Here is a 23304-nt window from a genome sequence, read left to right as displayed (position 1 = left end):
CAGTACCTGTTAGCCTAATTATATTCTTATTTCTAAGGGTATAGATTTTTGTTGTTTGTTATTTATTGAAGATGTCAGATATAATGTACATAATCATTGGTTGTTTATTAGTGGATAATTATAATGAATGATGTTATTAAGATAAATGAACTATATTAAAATTCTAGTGGCATCGAAAATGCTTTCATTTTTGATTTCAATATTGAAAATTGTGGGAAGTCCAAGCTTTGGGAATTATATCGGGACAGTAATTAGTCCCTTTCCGAGACTTTTTTTTTTCAAAGTAGATGATGCAAGCAAGTGCCAAAGCTTGATATTCATGAACAAACAAGTCTTCTACACCTAAAAATGCACTTGACTAAAGTACTTTCTTTTTAACAGTAAAAGGCATGTTTGATTGTGTTTTATACTTTTTGTGATGGATTATTATGAATGAGATCATAGAGTGATTGTATTGACTTCAAGGCTATGCTCTGTTACAAGTTTTCTTCCCCTTGGTTATACAACATGCTATATTTACAGTTATTTGAAAATCGCAATAAATTCCACAGTGTGGATTTTGATTTCTATATCCTGCTTTCAGACTGTTTTATGTTGTTGTTGTTTTTGTTTTTGTTTTCTTTTTTGTTTTGTTCTTCTTATACTTATAATCTTCAAAGGGCTATGCAGCCTATCCCAAAGATCTGTATGTTGATTACCAGTTGTGAATGTCAAGCATCATAGACATTGGGATTACATTCTACTCTTTGCGAAAAGTGTAGGAAATTAACGTTCATAGGGCATGACTTTCCTACACATGGGAGCTCCAGTTAAAAACTGTCTTTCTGCGGAAAGGAGTGTTTTCCCCTAAACCTGAGCCTTCATCGAGAACAGAGGGGAGGGGCATGCTTACACTCAACACAGTGACAGTCACATTTGTCTGATTAGCGTAGGACTTGAAGTCTCGAACCCCTATGTATTTGTATGATGGAAGTTATATTGAGGTACCACATGATGATTTGAATTTGCCAAACTGCCTCCTGTTTTCTTTTCTTTCTTATTTTCATGTTTAAATATATTTGATGCATAGTTATATTTTTTTAAAACCCAATGGCAAAAGTAAGATTTTTATTTTCCAAGCATTTGGATACCTGTCACCTCCACCCCATCATACAATAAAATGGCAACATGCATGTACCATAGAAGAAAAAAGTGCCTCGATCTAGCTGCGCTTAAGAATGATCAACAATGATGATGATGATGATGACGATGATGATGAAGATGGTGATGATGATGATGATGATGATGAAGATGGTGATAATGATGACGATGATGATGATGATGATGATGATGATGATGATGATGATGATGATGATGATGATGATAATAATAATGGTCATTTATACTGCGCCATACAAGAAGTACCGTACCATAGCTTCAAATGTAAAAGAACAACAAAAAGGGGAAATGGTACCCCATAGGAGGCTGCATTGAAAGGGGCTTCCCCTGGTCTATGACGTCAAATAGCGGAAGTAACTGCCGCGCGCACAATGTGACGTACGGACTCTCAGAACAGCTGTGCAGCACAATCATTGACGATCGTGAAAAGAATAACAAACAACTGTTTGTTTGCTGCTCTACGATCTAACCATATCAATTCAGTAAGTCTTTAGAAATTAATTGATATTATTTACGTTCATGTCCCAGGCTTTGTGTAATCTTTAACTATAAAATGTCTAGGCCTACTGTGTATGTGTGTAAAGTATTTTTAAAAAGGCACTCCAGATCCAGCTAGCTCCGCGTACATATGCTGTACGCGTCCGAACAGCTACAGGCCCGGGTACGGCATGAGCGGCAGGCAGATAAGGCCGCGGCCGCGGGGAGCTTAACCGATGCAATGGATGGGGAATTTAAGTGTCACACCGATATGGACAGCATTTCCAAAAGGTGTTGTCACTTTGATCGTCTGTGTAAAACTAATGTAACTATTGTAATAAAGCCAACTTTATTTTTTTTAATTTTATTTTTTTAATATTTTTATTTTAACCGCACATTCACTAAACAATGTGTATATCTGTATTGACTGTGCGCATCAACCCACAGTGCGTTAATCTTCATTTCATGAAGCCTGCACTTTTTAGGAAGAAGAAGAAGAAGAAAGCCAAAGGTAAGTTTTATTTGGCCTAGAGGAATCTATATTATTATTAAAAGTCGTCCCAATAAATGGTTTCTAGTTCTTGCTATTTTGATTGCCAAGTATGTAGCCTAGATCTTGCCCTTTCTAAACATTATGTTCCATCAATTTTGCAGGTGCTGCCATCTGACATCTAGCATCATGCCGGGGCCGGGGCTAATACTTCACGACACAATCTCTGTCAAGTCGCAGGGAGGTGATTGCAAAATTGAGCTCTGTTTTGGGGACATCACAAAACTCAAGAAAAAGGACAAAGTGGATGTCATCTTTGTGTCTTCTTTTGGGAGTGAGTAATTTTTACAGTTTTACAATATTCTTTCTGTGTCTATCTCTTTCTCTCTCGCCAGTCTGTGTCTTTCTTTCTCTTTAAGTGTCTCCCTGTCGTCAATCTTGTAATAATATATCTCTTATCTATAGTTTTCTCATTCTATGTTTATCCCCCCCCCCCCCCCCCCCCCCCCACTCCGTGGACTGCATTTGTGTCATTCCCAAAATATCCAGTAAAGGGGTACTTTTCACCCAACAAAGTCCGGCCCATATTGAGTTAAACACACCAGAGATAGGGGAGTGCTTTAAAAAATCTGGCCCGTATTGACTTTACACACCAGAGATAGGGGGTGCTTTCAAAGGGAGGGAACATGCATACATTGTACATGTAAGCTTACCCTACTGTAAATAACAGTAATACTGAGTGGGGGGGGGGGGGAGGGGGGCCCGAATGTTAATGTCGTTATATTGTGTGTCTTTCTCAAAATACACGTTCACTGTATGTCTTCTTCATCCATTTCACTTTCATTTGTATTTTACCATTATAATATTAACAATACCTAAATATATTTATCAGTACATTTCTCTCTCTAGTATTTCTCCACTCTCGATCTGATCATCTAAATATTAATTAATGTACATATTTTATGTATCAACATGATGATTTACATTTATGTGTTATAGAATACACGTCAGTGTCCACCAATTTTCTCCCTCCCTCTGTCTCAAGCCCCCCCCCCCCCTCTCTCTCTCTCTCTCTCTCTCTTCCCCTCCCCCTTCTCCCCCTCTCCTTCTCCTCCATAGTATTGTATGACTGTTGACTACAGTGTCATGTACACAGTAAGCATATATGTAGGTTCAGCCAGTATTGTTTCTTTGCTTGTACTTACAGTTACTTGTAGTTAATAAAAATCCACTTTGGACAATTTGTACAAAACTGTATAACCCATCAAAACGAACGCTAGATACGCGTGTTCATGAAAGGTATACATTTAAATGCACTGGTTGTACATTATCTGAAACACAGGGGAAGTATTGTTTTAGAACAAAAGGTATTCATGAAGCATCTTCATCAGCATCTTCATCAGTTTCAAAAACGAAAAGTATATTGCAAATTTGAATTGTAGAAATAATAAATTCACAAGAAAATGGTTTCAATTCAGGAATTTGTTTACTTAAAATGATATTTTTTCTGTATTTGTTTTTCTTTCCATGAGCGTTAGAAATGAATTATTGATTTGTTAGTTTTCTGTTAACTCAACAGCTCAACAATACTTGTATCTTGAAAAGCCAATTTTATTTTATTTATGTTATTATGTAAATTACCTTGAATATATATTTTTGTATGTGTTTCAAATGAAAATCAATAAAATCCCTGTGGAGGGAAAAATATGAAAAAAAAAGAAAAAAAAATCTTCATCAGTTTGGACGTGATAATTCTGAAAAATGTGCAAAGTCTCCTTGTGTAAAAGATCTGTGGATATATGGGGGTCATTCATACAAGTGCTACCCTTGAAGTGTCTTATTTAGGTAGCCCTTATGTGGACTTTAAAGAATACCATTCTAATTTGAATCAATTTGAACGAATAACTGAACCGTACTGAAAAACTAAAACCCTTCTTTAGCTTTTAGTTAGTTGCCATAGTAGGCTGTATGAGATATTCCAAGCAATGTGGAAGTCTAAGGTTTAAGAAAAAGTGAATAAAAGAGATAAGTTATAAAATGAATATAAATCATCTTTTTTTTTCTCAATCTTAATCTGTCTTTAATATTTCTCACAATTACATATCTATCCAGATAACTATGACAAGATGCCAGGCACAGTGATCGGCGCTCTGCATGAAAACTTGGGTGTAGACGTGAAAGAGCTATCTCTAGATAAGGAAGAGGATCTCCGCTCTCTCTACTCGTGCTGGTGGTCCAAGCCGCTACCTTCAAAGATACCTTATCATAGACTACTCTGCTTCGAAAGTAGAAGGTAAGAAGAAGAATTAATGTGTTATAATTCATTTTGTGGTTGCAAGTGACTGATAAAAGCGTATTCTTCATTTTCTTTTTCTTCTTCCTCTTCTTTTTTTTTTTTAATGACTAATATTCATCTGACATCATCATCATAATTATTATTATTATCATTATTACTATGAATATATGTATATTTTCAGATATGTTTTCACACTGTTTTCAATGCATGTCAGATCAAACTTATGTATTTTGTGGAGGAAATAAAATACCATATTGCACTACATGTAGATCCTACATATATGGTTCATGAATTTACTGCATCCAATGTTTCCTGCCTTTTAGTCTCACTTAAAAGACCTATTCATTTCAAGCATTAAAGTGTTTTCCTGTTTATAAACATCACAAAATGCTCCTGTTTATTTAATACAAACATTACCAAATTTGCCCAAGACATGTATAGTTTGAAATTTGAAGTTTATTTGTTCCACATTTACATACAAAAAACAATTTAATTTTTTTGTTTTGTTTAAACAAGCGTATAAGCGTAGATTACACCAAAAATTAAAGATTTCAGTTTCAAAATATATCAATATGATAGACAAGGTTATACAATGCAAAATGTGGGGAGCCTAAATAAAAAGCATATCTTGTATGTGAATAGGCTCCCATACTGAGTAACAAATAAAGTTAGTAGGTCTGAATTTAAAAGATATTATAGGAGGCGAAGAAGGAGTAGTATAAAGGGCGTACAAGGAGAGTGAATTTGAGAGAGAAAAAAATAATAAAGAGTAAAGAAAATAATATAATAATGATAAGTAGGAGACCATCATGGTTTTGCTCAGGGGTATATATGCATTACGTCTCCTTTTGCTTCTTGGTTTAACAGGCATCGTTCAGGTCGCCCTCAGGAGTTGGTCGGCCACGCCTTCAGATGCCTGGTGCCCATCCTCAAGAACAAAGATGCTAGCGTTATCACACCATTACTTAGCACAGGCAATCAGGTAGGTGTCTAGCGTTGTTGTGTATTTTTCCTTTGGACATTGTTAGTGGTATAAGTTGTAAAAGTAAATCTATTTGGGGGGTTTTAAAGATAATGTGTCCCTTTTGCAGCCAACATCAAATTCTGTAGAACTTTGCAGGAATTATGAATATGTCATATATGTCCTATCTGTGAAATGTAAACGTTAGCAGTGTCCTAGTATCTCTAATTATGCAAGGAAACCCGTTTACTTCCTAGACTTTCCTGTCAGACACTATTGAGTGACTAACTGACATTTTTTTCTTCTGAGGTAATAACATACATAAAATGAGCTGTAACAGGTACATGAGCATTTGTCTACATTAATAACCCACTACTTGTAATGGCCATAATTAAACTGATTGAATCTTGAATGTGATTGAATGTGCAGCACAAAACGTACAATCCTTCGGTACAAGATGTCTGAAAATCAAACTATTACTTAGGTGATTACAATCACTTATGTCGATTCTACAACCAATGGTCGTTATTTTACCACAAAAAGTCATTTTCAAACCCTTTCGTTTTGAGGGAAGTTCTAAATAAGTACATTGTACTGTCTTTCATATGCCGTTGGAATTTAACCTTTTCCTTTGTTTTGACCTGCAAATAGGCAGTAGTACCTTTAAAAGTGATAAATTTGACAAGAAAATCATTGACTAATAAACTTAATAGTGGAATATTTTTTACAATGTACAGCTCACTGTATGGAAGCAGTAGAATCACATAGAGAGAGTGATTATATCACAATGTGATATATGATATCAGAACGGTGTATTAGTATTATTATTTCATACAGGCTGGTACAAATGAGGTGTGTGTGTGTGTGTGTTTGTTTGTTTGTTTGTTGTTGTTGTTGTTTTTTGTGAGAGAGGGGGGGGGGGGTTAAGTGATTCAATATTAATGTATTGTATTTGATCAAGATTTTTTTTCTAGATGGTCCTGCCTGTGTCCCATCTAGTCTGTACAACACATCAGTAGGGAAATGATATTGATAATACAGTCAAACCTGCTTTAGTGACCACCTGTCTTCAAAGACCACCTGTCTACAACAAGCACTTTTTGTGTTTTCCTTGGGTGGTCACTGTAGACAGGTTTGACTGTATTCCAGAATAGATGTCATCATTTACTCCACATAAAATTGAGACCAAATAAGTACTGCTCGCTTTTACCAGTGCTCTTAATTAACTTCCTTTAGTGATTTGAGGGATAACGGATGTCCTTGTGGGTGGGCATCAGTTTCCTGACTTGCTTCCTGAATCAGGCTACCGATAATTGAATACATTCATTATTAAACAGGAAATCAAACCTTAAAGTGTTCCAATCACCAAAACATGTTTTACTCTTGATGAAAGGGGCTCCATGTCTCTATTAAGCTGTATTTGGAATATGAGCTTTTAAATATTACTTCTATAAAGAGATGTAAGGGGTTTTAATACACTGTCAGTAAACATTAAATAGAATAAGGTATGCACGAAACCCAAGTTGAACATGTGTTCTCTACGCAGGTTTTTTTGTTGTTGTTTACTTTCCTCATACCGCTTAACCATTAAGCTATAGAATGCTAGGTAAAGTTTTTGTAAGGTTTATTTTATATATTCTAGATATTCAATGAACACAGATTATTTGTTCACGTGATTGGTACACTTGATCAGGTTGTTGTTAATGAAGCAGACAAATCAGAGAAGGGCAATGTGTTATGAATGAATTATATCCTTTATTCATTTATTTGATTCTAAAAATGGAAGATCTTTCTTTTCATTGTCATCGACTTGACTTATGGTAGTGATACAAGAAGACCCATTAGTCAAATCAAAGGATTCTCATATTTGAATGAATTAAAAGGATGAAACCATATGCCCATGCAATTGGCAGCACACGTCGTCTCATAGAATCTTCTGTTCACGTAGAAGCAGTTGGGTGAAATTTGTAATGAATTCTGACAAATATTAAGAATGTTATGACTTTATCGAAAAGCAATCACTACATGGAATTTTGAATCCCAAATGTATCTATAGTGATTACGGCTTTCAAAAATGAATGTACCAGTAAGTGTTTTATTGTTTGTCAGAATTTGCTTGCATTATCACCAATCTACTTCTCTGATATTTCTGCTTTCTTTCCAAGCATTTTAATTGATATTACATTGGACACGCCTGATAATTTTGATCTTTAAATTCTTTTATTTAATCAAAAGATAATTTTTTTCTTCCAATTCATCTCGAAATATCATAGGGCAAGGCCTGATATTGTCCATCTACATGTATGTGATACCGGTTAGGGCCCTGTATATAAATTAGGGTTGCTTTGAGAACCATGTACATGCATTTACACCGGAGTGTTGGCTCAGTCAGTAGAGCGTCCGCCTCACATCCGGGAGGTCGTGGGTTCGAACCCCGGCCGCGTCATACCAAAAGACATTAAAAGATGGGAGTTGTTGCTACCTTGTTTGGCGTTCAACGATAAGGGATAGAGCAACGTCGATCTGGCGCTGCTCAGTGGCTGCCGGGCTCACGATCAATTGGGCAAAAAGAATTTCTGTTTCGGTTTAATAAAATTTGGAGTGGACTATTACGCTATTATTATTATTATTATTATCCAATAATGAGAAAAAAAGGAATGAAAAATACATACCTAGACAAGCTGCTGTTTTCCACAAAGCTTTGTCAGTTAGTGATCATTCAAACAGCTTTATGACATTCAACAATCAACATTACCCAGCATTTTTTTTGTTAAGGCCCCTTCTTAAAGTAGCTACACAAAGAAAATTCACTAACAACTCATAATTAGAACAGATTACATATGGATGGAAAGATTTTCTTTTGAAAAACATGAACAATTTGCTGAGAAATCATATAGATATCATGGAAAGGCGTAAAATGCAATTTTTCAAGACCCTCCTTAGACCCCAGAACGCCACTGGACGTAAGTCAAACACACAAGCGTAGCGAGCTCTGAATTGTGACGTCACACACTGGACGAACAGCTCAGTGCCGTTTAGCAGTATGCAGCTAGCCAGCCGTGTCCCGTATGTGATGTCACAAATATTGACGCTCTACAAAGGACCGCTGAAGGCAGAAAATCTGGATCTCAAAACTAACATTTTTGAGAGTTGATTACTGCGGGCCCCAAACATATTTTGAAGAGAAGAGTTGTTGTATTTGATCGACAAGGCTTCCCCTTCGCAATGATATGAGTTTTGCATCAATTCAAAACACTTTTGATTCTTCGTGTGGCTACTTTAATTATACAAAGAGCTGTGGTTGATCAAAGTCTGAACTTTGCAAGTCCTTGATCAATCACAAATTTATTACAATCCCCCCTCCCAAAGTACACGTATCTTTGTGATTGATACGAAGTTGTGATCAATTTCAATCAGTTGCTATTCTTTGCCGCGAAACAGCTAGGGCCCAGGCCTCGAAATTGCAGTTGCCATGGTGCTATTGACAACATGCAGTGTACATAAGTTGGAATGACAATGAAAAGTATTGTAACATGTGAACTTTGTTCAAATCCATCCAGTGTTGAAAATTGAAATGACCTCCAAAAGTTGAATATATGCAACTTAAAAAGTAATTGTCTAGTTTGCCTGGCTGGCAAACCAAAGAAAAGATTATTAAAGGGATAGTTGAGTTCTGTTGCAGAGGGCGCTACACAAAATAATTTTTTGTGAGATAGTGAAAAACTGAATGTCGAATTTGAAAGAGCATCTTTGTTTGATCAAAGTCGGTTCAGAGACGGCTGAAATATCCATAAATATAACGATTTCTAGTATTTGTGTACCACCTCAAATATTTGATAATTTGAAAAAGCCGTTGAAAAACGTTGACAAAACGAGATAGCGCCTTTTACGTTGTATTTCAGCCAATGCCGATGTTGGCTCTTTCGTGTTGGTTATTATTACGCACGACCAGCCAGCCCATGTATTGTTAATTAATTAACGGTCACCATATTTTTTTGAAAGTGGAGCTGAATTGGTATGATTGTATTGGCTAATTATACACATTTTGGGGTCTAAAATTACCTTCATAGCAATTTTAGGTTCTAAAAGGGCACTAGAAATGTCATAGATATGAATAAGAGCAATAACATTTGAAGGCATTTGCGGTCTGAAAACAGAACTCAACTATCCCTTTAATAATTGAAAGCAATTAAGAGCAGTGTAGTGAACCTGATTTTAAGAGTACCTGTATTTAAAGAAAGACGATAGAGAATCTCATCAAAGACCACATTTTGGGGTTTTCCTTTAACAGTTTTCTCATTGAAACGTGTACTATAAAGGAATACATACCACTGTCTTCCTGAAGTAGTATGTACATGTACATGCATGACTATATATAATTGTACCAGTACAGAATATGTGCATCATTTGTCATGCACTGTCCATGCATCCCATTAGGAGCTCTGTATTCCCTCTCTTGGAAAAGAAATTTGCGGTCATGCAATCTTGACAAGGAAGCCGTATTGACTCATTAGGTGAAGGTCATAATATGATTGTGCCTCCGTCATGATGTCATTATATATTGCACAAGCAGCTGTAATATATCTGCTCCTTATTACATGGTGATATTGTCAGTAGTCATGTACCTGTTCTCACCCCTTAAAGTTTTATTTTTTTATTTTTTTATTTCCCCCTGGATAGCATACAGTAAATCGATGCCTAATTTTAATGTCTAATATCAAAGATGGGTATTGATTTTAGCATTTTGTCTGTTAATTGTGATGAACAGGTTTTATATTCTTCAAACTTTTATATTGAATATATTATTAAATTATAGTGCATATTCTGTGCTCTGTCCTTCTTTTTCTTCCCCTTCTTTCCCTTCTAGCTCGTTCTTTCTCCCCCCCCCCCCCCCCCCCCTAGCCTCTCTCTTTTTACCTCTTCCATTAATTTTCTCCCCTCTCCCTGTATTTCAGTCTCTACCTATAAAACCTTTTAATGTGAGACATATGATTTGATTTGTAATCTAAATTTGTAATAATTATTATAATGATAAAATGAGTTAAACTGATAATAATAAGAATAATAACAATGAAAATAATAATAATATTGATAAGAATAATAATTACAATGTTATATTGTGTTGGTAATTACTCTGGATATATGAACAAACATTAAATATAATGTACATTCAGAGAAAATGTCTATATATAATGTGAATGTTAAAGTGCTTTATGTTTATTCTCTCTATATATTTGTTTTAAGTTGTATAGATGTATCAATTCATGTGTACATTTTATTTATTTACTTTTCTCTGTGAATAACACATGTACATGTACATGTAAACGCAACAAATTTCCTTTTGGACCAATACAATTTTTGAAATATGAATTTGGACTAAATTGTGTAATCATTTAATTGTAGAAGGCTATGATGATTCTAATAGCTTTTCACATTCCAATAATACACAGCATCTCAAGGAGTACTTGGAAGGACCAACATAATTTTGCATCCTCAAAGTTTAGTTTAAGTTGTTGGTTGGTTTTACCTGACTGCTAAGAAAACATGTGTATGATTAAATAGTATGCAACCAGGATACAAACTGCTTTAAGTCCTCTCCAAGGAACTTGGCAATGAAGATTAAATCAAAGGGAACGAGCACATCAACTTCGTTTGAACCTGGGACCTCCTGGTTACAAGTCCACTGCTCTACCACCTAGCTGTATACCTAGTGTAAATAAATTCCTGCCCAGAAGCCTGATTATATATGCATTAACATTTTCATTACCATTATTTGTACCCTTCTTTTTGGTGGGGGGGGGGGGGGCATTGGACACTTTGTTCTTGGTATTTTTCCTGAAGTCAATAGCGCAAAGGTTATTATGCTCTGGTAATAACCCTGTATAACCCTGTTATTACAAGGGGGAAAAGAGAGTTTGTGCTGTATATGATTCTCCTTCTGTTTTGCTATATACACTGCATTGTAAATTGATTTATGTAATATATATGTTTACAAACAGAATATTGATTTGTTACATTACATTGTAAATTGATTTATATGACATATATGTTTACAAACAGAACATTGATTTGTGACATTGCATTGTAAATTGATTTATATGTTTATAAATGGAATATTGATGTACACATCAATGAAGTTAATACTATACGCTTCCCCCTCTTCCATCACCTGACAGGGCATCGACCCTAAGGTCATGTTGGAGGGCATGGTCCACGCAGCAATCAGCTGGGTCAAGGCTGGCCTTCCCATCAGGCTCCTGAAGATCGTCATCTATGCAAACATTAAAGATGGACAGGCCACTAATTTTTTTCGAGGGGTGGATAATAACATCCTGGAAAATTTCGCAGAGCTCAAGTCGAGATATGAGTCAGCTAATCTTATTCCTCAGGTATGCCTTTATTTATGAAGTAAACCATTGGAAATGAATCTCTCCTGGACATCTAAACCCCTACCCCTTCCTCGCTCCCTCCCCCCCCCCCACGCCCTCTTTGCTCCTCCAATTCTCGACATGTCTGCAGAGCTCAAGTCCAGATACGAATCGACAAATCTCAGGTCAGGTCAGGTTCAGATTTGAATGTTCTAATCTCATTCCCAGTTATGATTTGGATTATAATTCACATTTTACCCTTATGTTCCCCCTCAGTAATTACCCCCCCCCCCCCATCTCTTGTTCTGCACATCCTGAATCACACATTTATCACTATGATGCTAAAGCTCAGCAACAACTAATGTGTAGGTCATATATCTAAATTTATGTATTTCATTTGATTGAGCACAATATTATTATAGGCCTAGGAAATAATCATAAGTGTATACAAAAATTACATACCAGGGGGGTGTTTCACAAAACTTGTCATCAATGACAAATGACAGTTGTTGTTATAAGCTACTGAAATGCTTGCTCTGATTGCATTGTTATCAGCAGATTTGTCACTGATATTTGTCATTTGTCATTGTAAAAAGGCTTTGTGAAACGGGTCCCTAGTATGTATATAAAATATTTGTTCTTTGATTTTTTTTGTTAAATTAATCATTATAATCAAAAGAGAGTGATCACTGAAAGTTTGCAAATAATGAATTTAATATATAACTTTTCCATCAATACATGCAGGAGGTAACCCTGGAATACGACGTCTACCTCTCGTTCAGCGACAAGGACCAGGAGATCGCAGACAAGATCCAGGCCCAGCTCCAGGAGGAGAAATCTGACATCCGCATCTTCACCGCCAGACAGAAGGTGGATACGGAGGCCTTCTGGCAGGACCAGATGTATGACGTGGTCTCCAAGTCGGCCAGAGTCGTCACAGGTAGCTTGAACGAAAGGAGGGTTTTATCAAAATGGTGGTCCATCTACTTGCTTTAAAAATGAGGTTGAGTACTGGGGGGGGGGGGCATTTTACAAAACTTGACATCTGTGACAAATGACAAATTTTGTTATAAGCTACTGAAATCCTTGCTTCTGATTGGTTATCAGCAGATTTGTTACTGATTTTAGTCATTTGTCATTGGAAAAAGGCTTTGTGAAATGGGTCCCAGGTCGCGCAATTATGTTGTCAAAGCAATAGTCTAGAAGCAATTGGAAAATGGCTGATTACAGAGCTGCCAACCAGTATGATTTTATCTTATTTTGTAGGATTTTAATAAGTAAATAGGACAGTACGATTTAATTTTTTTTATTTTTTTTATTTGAACAAATTAAATGTGCTTGTGTATTTTGTGTGTGTGTGCCATTTTCATTGGCAAATTGCCCATTCTCTCCTGGAAACTATCCTACAAGCATCTCACATTGGCAATTTTGGGATGTTCATTGGTTCATCAAACACACCAGTCATGACGAAATCATGCATATCAACCAATGGTCCATAAAAATACATTTACATGCTGTTCATTTGTTCATTGAACGATCATTCATGACGCACTCTAGCATATTCAACAAATTATTTGTAAAATATGCTCATGCATAATACTTCAAAATGTTGATGAACACAGTCTAACATTTAAAAAAGTATTTATCGATCCAACTTTTTTTTTCTTTTTTTTTTGGGGGGGGGGGAGGATAAGATTTTTGTTCAGTTGGGGTAATTGGCAACTCTGTGATTAAGCAAACAATTATGCAAACAAAAATGAGTATATGGGACTACATCCAAAATGTTTGGACCAAATTTTCATTCATTTTATCATCATTTTTCAAATACAAGGGCATTTGCAGAGGAAAGCCTTTCAGGTGACATTTCTTTGATCATATTATTCTAAAATAGCATACAGAGAATGAGAATTCTTCCAAGTATGAAGTGTTCTTATCCTTTTCTATAGAGCTCAACCTTCTTTTCAAACAAGGGTTCTGCCTGATGTCAAGAAAACTTAAGCGTTGCTAGTATACACTTCACATTATGGTATCACCAATATGTACAACAAACCACCTGACCCTGGGTCGAAATGCAGACTTTACAAAGGGACAGAATTTAGAGTAAAACAAGTAGCAAGGCTAGTGTAGGGGACAGCAAGCTAGGTCACAAACAGACAAGAACAAGATTTTTAAGCTGTAAAAACACCTTGTATTTGGCTAGAAAGCATCAGATACATGTACCAGCATACTCACTTGTTAAACTGAAATATAATATTCAAAATGGGCCTTGGAAAATCTGTGAGAGCTCCTTGAATTTGAACCCGATATTTAAAGTGATGGGTTTTTGCTGGTATTTTCATTCAAGATTGTCAAAACATACACGTAGCAGACAGTATACGGTACTGGTATATAGATGATAATGTTAATAATAGTAGTACCGTATGTCTAGTTTGCACAGGGTAGCCACATCAGTATTAAAACTGTTGTCCCTGAGGGCACTGCAATCATGTTATGCCATGAAAAGCGCCTCAAGCAGGCAAGGAACTTCTTTCTACCGGTACCCATTTACCTCACCTGGGTTGAGCGTGGCAAATGTACATTAATGTCTTGCCAAAAGACGTTCGTGCTTAGACATGAATGTACATGAGTGCATGTTTGTGATCAGCATCTTTATCTTTATTAGTCCTTATGGTGCTATCAAATTTACAGAAATGAATTCAAGACCAGATTTTTCACAATTTTTTTTTAGCAAGTCATGTGGAAGCAAACAGTTGTCAATTCCATACTAATTAAACTAGTACACGACTTATGGACCCATTTTGATTTAAAAAAAAGAAAAAGAATCTTTGTATCATCAAAAGTATTTTAGAAGTATTAGCTTTTGGAAGTTTGGATGTTAAATCACCTGCAGCACTGAGACAGTTAATATGAATAGGAACCTCCATCTTAAAACTTTAATAGTCAGTTGTTGACTCTATGGCCTGCAATGTCTGCTAAGACGTTTTAAAATTGAAAACTTGAAGATAATTTGTCTTTTCATTCTTGATTTTTCCATCTACATTTATAGGAATACGATATTTTTCCTGTGTCAATTGAGCAAACTTGTTGTACATAAGCTGTATCAACTTTGCATCTCAAAGCTATTTACTATAATTTGCTTGCATGCTACTTTTCACCCCAGGTGGCTCGGAGCGAAGTTTCCCCCAAAATGCCAAGAAGAGCCCCCAAAAATGTGCATAGACTTCAATACAACACAAACTAAAGAGTGTTAATTTCATAAAGCAAGCTTGAAAAGTAGCCCCATAAATTTGTTGAATATTTGTTTCCCTGTTTCACCCCAAAGTCCTCAGCTCCAACTACCTGGCTTCGGAATCCTGTCTGGAACAGTACAACATCGCCCTCTGTTGTAACAGACAGGCGCATCGCAATGTGCTGGCGCCTTTTTTTGTGGAGACAGTGACCCTTCCAACGTATATGGGTCTTGTGCAGTATGCAGACTGCAGGTACTTTCCCTCTACTATCCATCCAGATTTTTGCAAATGAATCAGGCTTATAATAAGGAATTTTTGTAAAGTAGCTTAGTAAAATCTAGTGACAAAAAGCTGGTCTACAAAGCACAATCAATTTCATTCTAGCTATCCTCTGGTATAGCTCGATGGTATATGTCCATTGTCTCTGTATTTTTATTTTTGTAGAACTTTGCCTTGAAATTAAATAATTTAAAAATTTTAAATAAATCTAACTAACAAAATGATGGATAATTAATTTTTAAAAACAGAGATCATTTCCCTTTTGGCAGCACAATTTCTTTATAGTCAAGATAAGAAGATGACACAAGAAAATGCACCGGTTTAGTGGGGATTTTATTATTCCTCTCCACGACACATTGTAAATATTCGACAATCAACAGACAATCAGACTTTAGCTCTCATTTTATTCTATTGAAAAGATAGGGCAAGTTCAATTATTGGTTGCCCCAACTATTTCTTTTGAAATTTTTGCAATATTTAGGCTAATTTCTCCAATCTGCAGCACCTCCAAAACTCTTTATTTTTTATTTCTTGGCCTGCCTATGATATTGACTCAAACAGGGAGAACATGGATGCTAGCATAGCCCAGGCCTGCGGTCAGTTGGTCAAATCGCTCACGGCCACAGACAAAGTGGTCAAGGTTGCCACCACAGATCCCAACCACTACGATGTCTTTGTGTCGTATTGCCATGCCGACGCAGACCAGGCCACACCCATTGTCAGCCAGCTGCAGAAGCTAAACCCTGAGCTGAAGATATTTTATGACATACAGGAACTTAAGACTGGTGAGGGTCACTTCTCTGCACTTTCTACTCTACCCTATATAACACAGCACATCTCACAGTTGCATTCACAATTCTAGTTCAGTCTATACATGTGGCATTATAGTTCATTTTACATATTTCTGTTTCCTTAGCATGCTGTGTGTATTTGTTGAGCATTTGTATTACTGGTCTTATAGTGTTGTGGCAACTCATTCTGATGTTTTGAACACTGGTGAGCACATCTTCTCTGCAATCTCTGCTTTTCTTCTTAACAAAGCACCCTCTGCAATTCTAGTTCAGTCTTCTGCGGACTGGCAGTTATAGCTACATGTATAGATCTTCTCTATGGTTTTTGTTGCCTTTTACTTCTGCTGGCATACATGTACACATTTTTCTTGCACATAGATCATAGAGCCTTTTGTGTTTTTGTTGTCATGGCATTACATTAAGCTTTTTATCACAGTAATGATCTCTTTTCTTCTTCTTGTCTCTTAGCTCATTATATATATATATATATATATATATATATATATATATATATATACAGGTATCTCTGGTATACTAATTATGACTAACATGTACAGTACCAGTAGTTGGAGCTATATTCCAACCATTCTCATGATTATATTTTGTGTTTGGAGCCAGAAGGGTTTTGACTCATATTCTTTAACGCCCTTCTGGTTCCAAACAGACAAAAGATGAACATTCATACATAATCTATACACTATATATATATATATATATATAGACCCTCTCTGTCAGAAAACTTTAATAATAATCTGTTAAAAAAATACAAAACAAGAAACATTCATTTATTTGTTTGTTATGTAGAAGAAATAAAACATTAAAGATACAAACTCATTGTTGAATATTAAGACTGATGAAGCTGACATAATTTGCACCTTTGATAAGGCATCATTTGTCTATTAATGGTTTTGAAATGGAGACTAATCTTATTCATTTTCAATTGGTGCCATAATACCAATTACAAAGTATGAAAATTGGAGGTGTACAGTTGAATGCCTACGGTATAATGCACCATTAAACCATTTTGTCATGAGATATAATTATTCATGTGTTAGAATCATTTTGAACGTTATGAAATATTTTTCCGGGGTATTATATTGTAATTGATATGTATTTTGAAAAATGGCATTTCAAAGATATAAATTATGTTAAAATTCCCTGCAGTTGTTGAGAAATCATTTTCTCTTATCCCTCTTTAATACACTATACCATGCAAGTTGTCACTGTATAATGCTTTCCCTAGTCAAAATAAAATAGTCTAAAGCTAAGTCTCTACATATATTTTTCATTTATCTTATGTTCTAAATCCCTAGCATAGAATTTTTTTTTTTTCATTTTTTCCATAAGAAAATAGAAGAAAAAAAGTCCAAGTTTTCTAGGAAATAGAGAAATAGAGAGAAAATAGCCCCCCAAATATATTTATGTGCATGTGAAAAACAACAAGATGATTTTTCTTCTAATTTCTCATCCACTTTGTCCAATATGTGATGTATTCACTATCTTTCTCAAAATAAGTAATAATTGAGTCTGCATTGAAAATCTTTCTTGTCTTTATTACTTTATTCCAGTATCCAATATCCTATTAAAATTTTGTAAAAGTAAAATAAATTTACAGAGTTGCATGTTCCTTAAAGGGATTGGGTAACTTTGTCTTAGATTCTTAAACAAAGTCCTGGATTTAGCTCATGCTGCAATGATAATTATAAACCTTTAAATCAGTCAGGAACCCTATGACTTTTACAAGCTGATCACCTGTCTGATTATCAAGATATTTATGATTGGAAATCGAAATCAAATTTTGAGTTTTCCTAGCGGTTTTCATAAAACTACAGTCTATTGGGGAAAACGAGCTTGGTAAAACCGGTCGGTCAAAGATTTTTACTTTTTTGAGGCTCTTCATGATCATTTTGAAGCGCCAATTTTTTTAGGGCTTCAATATTACACTATATCAAAGACACTGATAACATGGAGGGCCATGCATCTCAGATTTAACATTGTTAAACGATGCCTTTAAAAGTCATTTTTGAAATTTGGTGAAAACAAAGTAAATTTACAAAGTTACATGTTCATTAAAGGAATCTCTAGATTCATGTAGGTTTTAAAGGAGCTTGAAATCCTCTAGACAAGGGATAAATCAGACATCTTCATGTTTCTTGAATAACTTTGATATTGTTGTTGTTGATCATTTACAGGGCATGAATGGCAGCGTACCTTGTATCATTCAATCGACGGGACATCCTGTATGATAGCTCTCATATCACCCAACTATCTCAAATCAGCTGTGTGTATGGAGGAGTATAGCCTGGCACAAACTAAACATCTCTCTCATGTAAGTTGTTTCTTTGAAGTCAAGCAAAGGTCAAGTCTTTGATTAAAATTTATATGGGCCCACTTACACTGGAAAAAAATGACCATTATTATTATTATCATCAGGACTTAACCAATCAACTTTATAACTATTGTTTTAGGATGATTTAACATAAGAAGTACATGTATTCATCAGGATACTGGTGAGTTTCATATTAAAAGCACTTTATAGAAACATTTAACCTCTTAAAGACTTTCCAAAAGCAGGGGGAAAAATATTTTACAAATTGGGGGGGGGGGGCTACTTTTCAAGCTTGCTTGCATGAAAATAACACTATTTAATTTGTTTTGCATTGAACTGTGCAAATTTTTGGGGGGCTCTTTTTGGCATTTCGAGCGCAAATTTGCCCGAGCCCCTGTGAATTTTTCCCTGTCCAAAAAGTGCTCATAAACATTAAACAATTATCGCTATCACTATAGGACACCCTGCACCTGATCCCAGTCTGCATCTCTGATGGCATCGAGAAGGACTTTGCGCAGGTATCCCACATCCCCATGCTGGACGCTCGTCCTGGAGCTTACGCCGGGGTGGTCAGCAGCATCTGCTCTGCGGTGGTGTCCTGGCTGGAGACAAACTCCTTCGCTCATCTGGACAAACTGCTCAAGAAGAATCTGGTAAGTACTCTCTAGTAGATTATTTCAAGACCAGTCTGAAAACTTATCTAATGAGCAACTTTAACTAATATCATCTTTTTTACCATGTATAATAGCATAATTGTATCTAAGTATAGTTTATATGTAGCTCGTTGTAAGCGCCTTAAGCACCCTCTGAGTGGATATGTTGCGCATTATACATGTCTTTATTATTATTATTAAGTAGAGGTCTTTACCCTTTTCAACCTCATGGATAATTAAGCAATGAAATAGAAAATCATATTGTACAACTTGTCTCTGAAAATCTGGACAAACTGCTGAAGAAGAACCTGGTAAGTGCTCTCCAGATAGTGTGTCACTTCGAAGGGCAATCCAACTTCTGTAATAATTGTGTGAAAGAAGAAAAATTAAGACAAAGATGATGGTGCGAATGTGAAAGATACTGGACAAATGATAAGTTATGGAAGTTATGAATGTTTGAAAGATAAGATCACTAGCTCTATGTGAATCTCTGTTTGGTCATTTTTCTAGGATAATCAAGTGGATGTCCCGGATATGATGGAGAAACTCAGAGCAGCGAGGTTCTGGGCAGAATATGCGAAAACCTTTATATCTGTTAAGACCTTTCCACCCACATTTGAAAAGTTAGAGGATGCAGAAGGTAAGGCTGAAACCACAGGAAAGGATCAGAATGGAGCAGAAGAAGCCAAAGAAGGAGAGAAGGAGATGAAGGAAGGGTCAGAGGGGGCAGGAAGTGATGTCAAAGGTGATAGTGGTGTTGCGGAAGTACAGACGGAGACCGGAAAGGAAGATGAAGCGAAAGAAGATAAATCAGGTGAAGTGGGTACAGATGGTAAAGAGGATGTTGGACAGATAACTGAAGATCAGAAAGTGAAGACGAAAGAAGGAGAGAAGGAAGAACCAAAAGATGGAGAGGAGAAGCCAACTTCTGAACCTGAATGCCCACATAAAGATGGCGGAAGTGCGACACAGTCTGAGAAGACTTTCAAGTCAGCCACTGTAGTCTTCAGCTACCACCAGACCGACGTCAAGTTCGTCTACTTCCTCAAGCAACTCATCAGCGCCTATGCCCCTCATCTTGTCCTCAAGTCCGAGTTCAAGACAGACCAGGCGCGACTGGACAGCCTGGAGGCAGCGGACAGCATCATCGCTCTCCTCTCGCCGAACTACATCGAGTCTCCTCAGCATGTCGAGGAGTTCCACATGGGTCTCTGGAGGCAGCGTGTGAGCCCTGAGGAAGCCCCTCTCCTGGTGCCGGTCCAGGTGGCCCTCCTGCCCAAGCGGCCCACCTACTTCCAGCTGATGGGATATCCAGTGAACTCCTGGGATGCCATGTGGGCCGACCTCTTGGGAGTGCAGAACATCAGGTCACCCGCAGAGATCGACAACTTCCGCCATTCTCTAGTGAAGAAGAAGCTGCCAGCGATCTCTCCAGATGAATTGCATCCGATGACAGAGGTTGCTCAGGTTGTGATTTCTTCCATCAAAGCTAGAAGGTTAGTAGATTTGAAGGATGGTAGTTCTTTAAAAGCACATTGCGTTTCTAATGTTTTACAATTTCACTAGTATGATAATGACTTACATCATTAGGAATTAGTTTTACGATTGAAAAACTGGCAACTTACTTCAAGTTGCCAGTACTTATCTGATAAAGATAAACCATAGACATCGAAACTATATAGGGTCAGTATCTTTTGGACATGTCATAAAACTAATTCCTGATCATAAGTTGTTTTGCTTTTCAATGGATGTGAAGTAAATGTCTCTTCTAGTTCTTTTCAACTACATTGAAGAATTATATGTGTTTCTATGAATGAAAACTAGATGAAAGTTTGGTAGAAGAATGAAGATGATGACTCTGTTCAGTCTTGAATTAGCTCTTTTGAAAGAAATCCTAAAATGATTTTACAGGGCAGATTGAGAGCAATTGTGTTGTCCTTGAACTTGATTTGTATGTAGAGTTAGATGGAATTGTCTGCAAGAGAGAAAAAAGACTCTTTGTAAAAGCGAACAGGTTATCATCCCTCCTGCTCTTAAGGAAAGGTGTATCTTAACCCATTGCCTACTGGAACTGGGTGGCTCCTGCATTAAAGCCTATGGGAATGATAGAATTTAATAGTTGATGGGTTAAGATGAATTCTGAAGTATTTTACCTGCAGTGTCCTTATCTACATTGTATGTCTGAGTGAAGATATTTGGTTTCATATTTCTGGAGAAGGGTTGTGTACATATCAGTGATGTAACACCAATTTTACATATTTTTGATTGTACGTTGTACTCTACCACAGGACAATCATTGTAGAGGATCCACCTCGTGTGCGACCAGCTCTTGTCAACACTGTGGTACTTCAGAAAGAGCTTGCGACACTCACACAGAAAACTGCACCATCGTTAGATCAGGTAAGTCAAGAACTTGTTATAAGAAATATCATTGAGTTGAATTAAACTTTATTTGATTCCAATCACAGTAAAAATTACCTTATACATGTACATTGTTGTAAAACATAGGCAAAGAAAAATAAATATATACGTTGAAAAAAGAAAGAAAAAAAGAAAAAGAAATCATGATTAAATCTACAAAAAGTATAGGATGGAAAAAGGTGCATCCGTAAAAGCCACAGGGGCTTGATGAATGGGCGCACCCTGAGCGCGTCACAATATAATTAATGATAAAAAGCTCAGTCTGCTGGAGAAGAGTAAAGGTATACAATGACAAGAAGTGCTGCTAAGTTTACGTTTAAACGATTTGTTGAACTTAATTGGTTGTAAAGAATGTGGCAATGTGTTCCAAACTTTAGGACCATTATGACGAAGAGAAATTCCTGAAGATTCTTGAGTTTCTGTTAGGCATTTCCTAATGAGTTTGATAATACTTTCTATTATGCCATGCTCGTAAAGGTCTGTTTGTGTTCTTCCTCTGTATATGAATTAAGGCAGATATCTTCTGAAGAATATTCAATTTTGTGAGATATAATCTGTATTGATGTGTTCTTTTTCATTGGGAAAGCTTAAAAGTATGTACAATGTATGTATATTCACCAACACTTCCAGTGATGGAGAGTGAAAATGCAATCAGATACATTCTTAAATACATAGATCTCTAATTTATAAATAATCACTGCTATATTGTCTTTACATAGTGTCTGGTTGCTGTACCAATGCCTGAGGAAGGAGCCTCAAAACCATGCTCTATCATGTAAACAGACATGATGACTTAAAGGTGTGCAGGAGGGGCACTCACTACACAACACTTGCTGTATAACATAGAACAAATAGAAATGAATGACAAAATGAGGAGAAGAGGGATTTTCAGGCAGAGCACTGATCTCGGTTAGCTGACTAGCTTGCCTTCTTCATTTACAAGTGCTGGAAATTATAAATCAATTAGGATGAAATTGTTGTTTTTCATACTATTTTTATTGATAATGTATTACCGGTATACATAAAAGTGGATCTCAATGAATTTCAGAGGGAGAAAGAGGATGAAGAAGAGGAGGAGCAGCTTGAGGATGAGGGGAAAGAGAAGGGGGAGGGGAAAGTGGATCAGGAGGGAGGAGGGGGATAAGAAAGAAGAGCCAAAACATATACAGGTCTGAGCCAGTTAGAGGTGCCTAGATGAAATAAAACTGAAATTACCTCATTTTTGATCAAATTAGACTTCCATTTTATATCAATTTTATTCAATTGAATCCTAGATTGTATCTCGCATGGATTTTCATTCCATCGTATATTGGAAATGGGTGTAGGTATATTTAACGTGACTGAAATAGTTTTATTATAGATCTTTATCATCATTTATGCAAAAGTGACACATATCAAATGTTATAAAAATCTCAGATCATGTAGCACACTGCCAAGTTATTTGAATTATATGGCAAGAAAACTATGTTATAAGGAATTCAATTAATGTTGATTTTAATCTGAGAGTATGAAGTGAGAGAGATAGAGAGAGAGAGAGAGAATGGGATGGGATGTGGAGGATGCAAGAGAATTAGAGATACTGAGGCGACCAAATTTGACCAAAAACTTTAGTGTAACTGATTCCAATCTTGCTTGACCAAATCTTGAAAACAAATTATTTAATAATTGTGACCAAAAAAGTTTAATTATAGATCTCTATCATCATTTTTGCAAAAGTGATACATATCAATGTTATGAAAATCACAGAACATGTAGCACGTACACTGCCAATTTATTTGAATCATATAGTAGGAAAACTATAAGGAATTCAATTAATGTTGATTTTAATCCGAGAGTATGAAGTGTGAGAGA

General features: G+C 36.2%; 1 protein-coding gene across 2 annotated transcripts; it reads left to right on the top strand.

Moving 5' to 3' along the window:
- The first annotated feature begins 1558 nt into the window (after positions 1-1558).
- On the top strand, positions 1559-22565 carry LOC100892549. 2 transcript variants are annotated; one of them, XM_030991414.1, is made up of 13 exons: positions 1559-1640; positions 2290-2459; positions 4238-4418; positions 5289-5403; positions 11559-11771; positions 12495-12690; positions 15073-15232; positions 15821-16044; positions 18243-18379; positions 18838-19032; positions 19543-20528; positions 21321-21432; positions 22173-22565. In XM_030991414.1, exons 2-13 carry the CDS (start codon positions 2315-2317, stop codon positions 22230-22232), a joined length of 2724 nt encoding a protein of 907 aa, XP_030847274.1. In that variant the 5' UTR covers positions 1559-1640; positions 2290-2314; the 3' UTR covers positions 22233-22565. The 2 variants fall into 2 exon arrangements, with proteins under 2 accessions (XP_030847274.1, XP_030847279.1); XM_030991419.1 differs by lacking the exons at positions 15073-15232; positions 15821-16044.
- Positions 22566-23304: the final 739 nt, after the last annotated feature.

Source organism: Strongylocentrotus purpuratus, unplaced genomic scaffold, assembly GCF_000002235.5.
Source record: "Strongylocentrotus purpuratus isolate Spur 01 unplaced genomic scaffold, Spur_5.0 spur5_contig_845, whole genome shotgun sequence".
Lineage (NCBI taxonomy): Eukaryota > Metazoa > Echinodermata > Echinoidea > Camarodonta > Strongylocentrotidae > Strongylocentrotus > Strongylocentrotus purpuratus.
Note: the sequence above shows the minus strand (reverse complement) of the source record. Positions and strands in the feature narration are given on the sequence as shown.